The sequence below is a fragment of the Acanthisitta chloris genome, unplaced genomic scaffold (assembly GCF_000695815.1).
Source record: "Acanthisitta chloris isolate BGI_N310 unplaced genomic scaffold, ASM69581v1 scaffold38538, whole genome shotgun sequence".
NCBI classification, from domain to species: Eukaryota; Metazoa; Chordata; class Aves; order Passeriformes; family Acanthisittidae; genus Acanthisitta; species Acanthisitta chloris.
This window is the reverse complement of record NW_008686077.1, coordinates 1-1,649: the sequence shown is the minus strand read 5'-3', so window position 1 is coordinate 1,649 and position 1,649 is coordinate 1. Positions and strand designations below refer to the sequence as shown.

The window sequence follows — 1,649 nt, the reverse complement described above, 5'->3', positions numbered from 1 at the left end:
CCCCCCCAGCCTGTACTGGTGGGTGATCAAGGCTCCCATCCTCCTGGCCATATTGGTGAGTGTGTCCCCTGAGCATCCCAGCCCCAGAGTTGGGGGTCCCATATGGGCAGAGGGACCAAACCAGGGGGCTGTGCAGAGCCTGAGACGTGGCTTCTCATGGCAGGTGAACTTCCTCATCTTCCTCAATGTCACCAGGATGCTGGCACAGAAGATCAGGTCCCCAGACATCAGCAGAAACTACAAGCAGCAATACATGTAAGAACCACAAAGAGGAGCTCTCCTCACTCTGCTCCCTGGGCTCCAGGGCAGCAGGGACCCCAAAGAAGGATCAGCTTGAGCCTCCAGGACCTGCCTTGGAGCACCTACTTTGGTGTAGACCATGGTGTTGGGTTAAGACCAAGCTCTTGGGAAGGTCTCCTGGGGTAGCAGGCCCACCCAGGCCCCTTCCCATGCCACCACTCTCCACAGGAGGCTGACCAAGTCCACGCTGCTCCTGATCCCTCTCTTTGGGGTGCACTACGTGGTGTTTGCACTCTTCCCCGAGCACATCGGTGTGGACGCACGGCTTTACTTCGAGCTGGTCCTCGGCTCCTACCAGGTGCAGTCTGGGGGACATGGATAGGCAAATCCTCCATCCCATCCCCTCCCCTCCCAAGAGCACACCAGGAGCCTCTGGGATGTGCTGCTGGGGCTTTGCACTCATGTGGGAGAGGACTATGCCCCAGAGACCCTCCAAACACCAAGGGTAGAGCACAAGGGTTGTGGCTGGTGAACAACTGGCACCATTGCCTGTTGCCCATGGGATGAGTAAGAGGTGTGGGAGATTCTGTGATGCTGTGACTCTATAAATGCAGGCAGCAGATGAGCATGGAGGGGTCTGACCCCTTGCCCTGGGTGAAACTTGTTCTTCCTGTCCTTTCCAGGGCTTCCTGGTGGCTTTGCTGTACTGTTTCCTGAATGGGGAGGTGAGTGTGTGCCCAAATCCCTGTAGATCCCTCAGAGCAGCTCCTGTTGGGAGCTGTCAGGTGTCCCTGGGTGCCATCACCACTCTGTGATGCTGCTTCAGGTCCAGGCTGAGCTCAAGAGAAACTGGGGCAAGTGGCAATCGTCCATGGAGAGCAATGTCTTCAACCTGGTGACCCAGGACTTCACAGCCTGATGAGGGCAACGGTCAGGGGAAATACCTCCTCGTGGTGGTGGTGCAGCTCCGTGGCTACCTTCCCAGAAAGATGAAAAAGTAGATTTTGGAGGTTCTGGCATCCTGAGAGGGTGGTGTGAATGGCCGTGGGAAAGGCTCTGCCTGCTCAGGTGCTCCTGAGCCCCCTGATCTCAGCAGAGCTTCCCACACCACCCAGGTTGTCATTTCTCTGTGTTGCCACATGTCCTTCCTTAAATAAAACCCACTTGTTGGCCCCTTTCCCACCCTGGCTGCTCTCACAAAGAGGTGTTGAGTGGGAAACAGAGCCCCGGAGCTGATTCCAGTAACCAACCCTCTGAGCCAGCAGCATCCTGCATCCCCCGCCGGGAAAAATCCAGAGGAGCAAAACAGCGGGATGGGGATGTGCCCGGGGAGGGGTGTTTTACCTGGAGCAGGAGGGTGGCACCGCCGCCCCGCGGGCACCGGCAGGGATCGGGATGTGAGCAATGGA

At 57.6% G+C, this 1,649-nt stretch overlaps 1 protein-coding gene across 1 annotated transcript in view; it reads left to right on the top strand.

Annotated features, from left to right (window-relative positions):
• The window catches only part of LOC103807257 (vasoactive intestinal polypeptide receptor 1-like), a 6,684-nt gene extending 5,525 nt beyond the window's left edge, over nucleotides 1–1,159 (top strand). Inside the window, exons 9-13 of the mRNA XM_009079979.1 lie at nucleotides 10–55; nucleotides 164–255; nucleotides 469–598; nucleotides 924–965; nucleotides 1,067–1,159. Of these exons, the coding sequence (XP_009078227.1) occupies nucleotides 10–55; nucleotides 164–255; nucleotides 469–598; nucleotides 924–965; nucleotides 1,067–1,159 (403 nt within the window). The remainder of the gene's footprint in view (nucleotides 1–9; nucleotides 56–163; nucleotides 256–468; nucleotides 599–923; nucleotides 966–1,066) is intronic.
• Nucleotides 1,160–1,649: the final 490 nt, after the last annotated feature.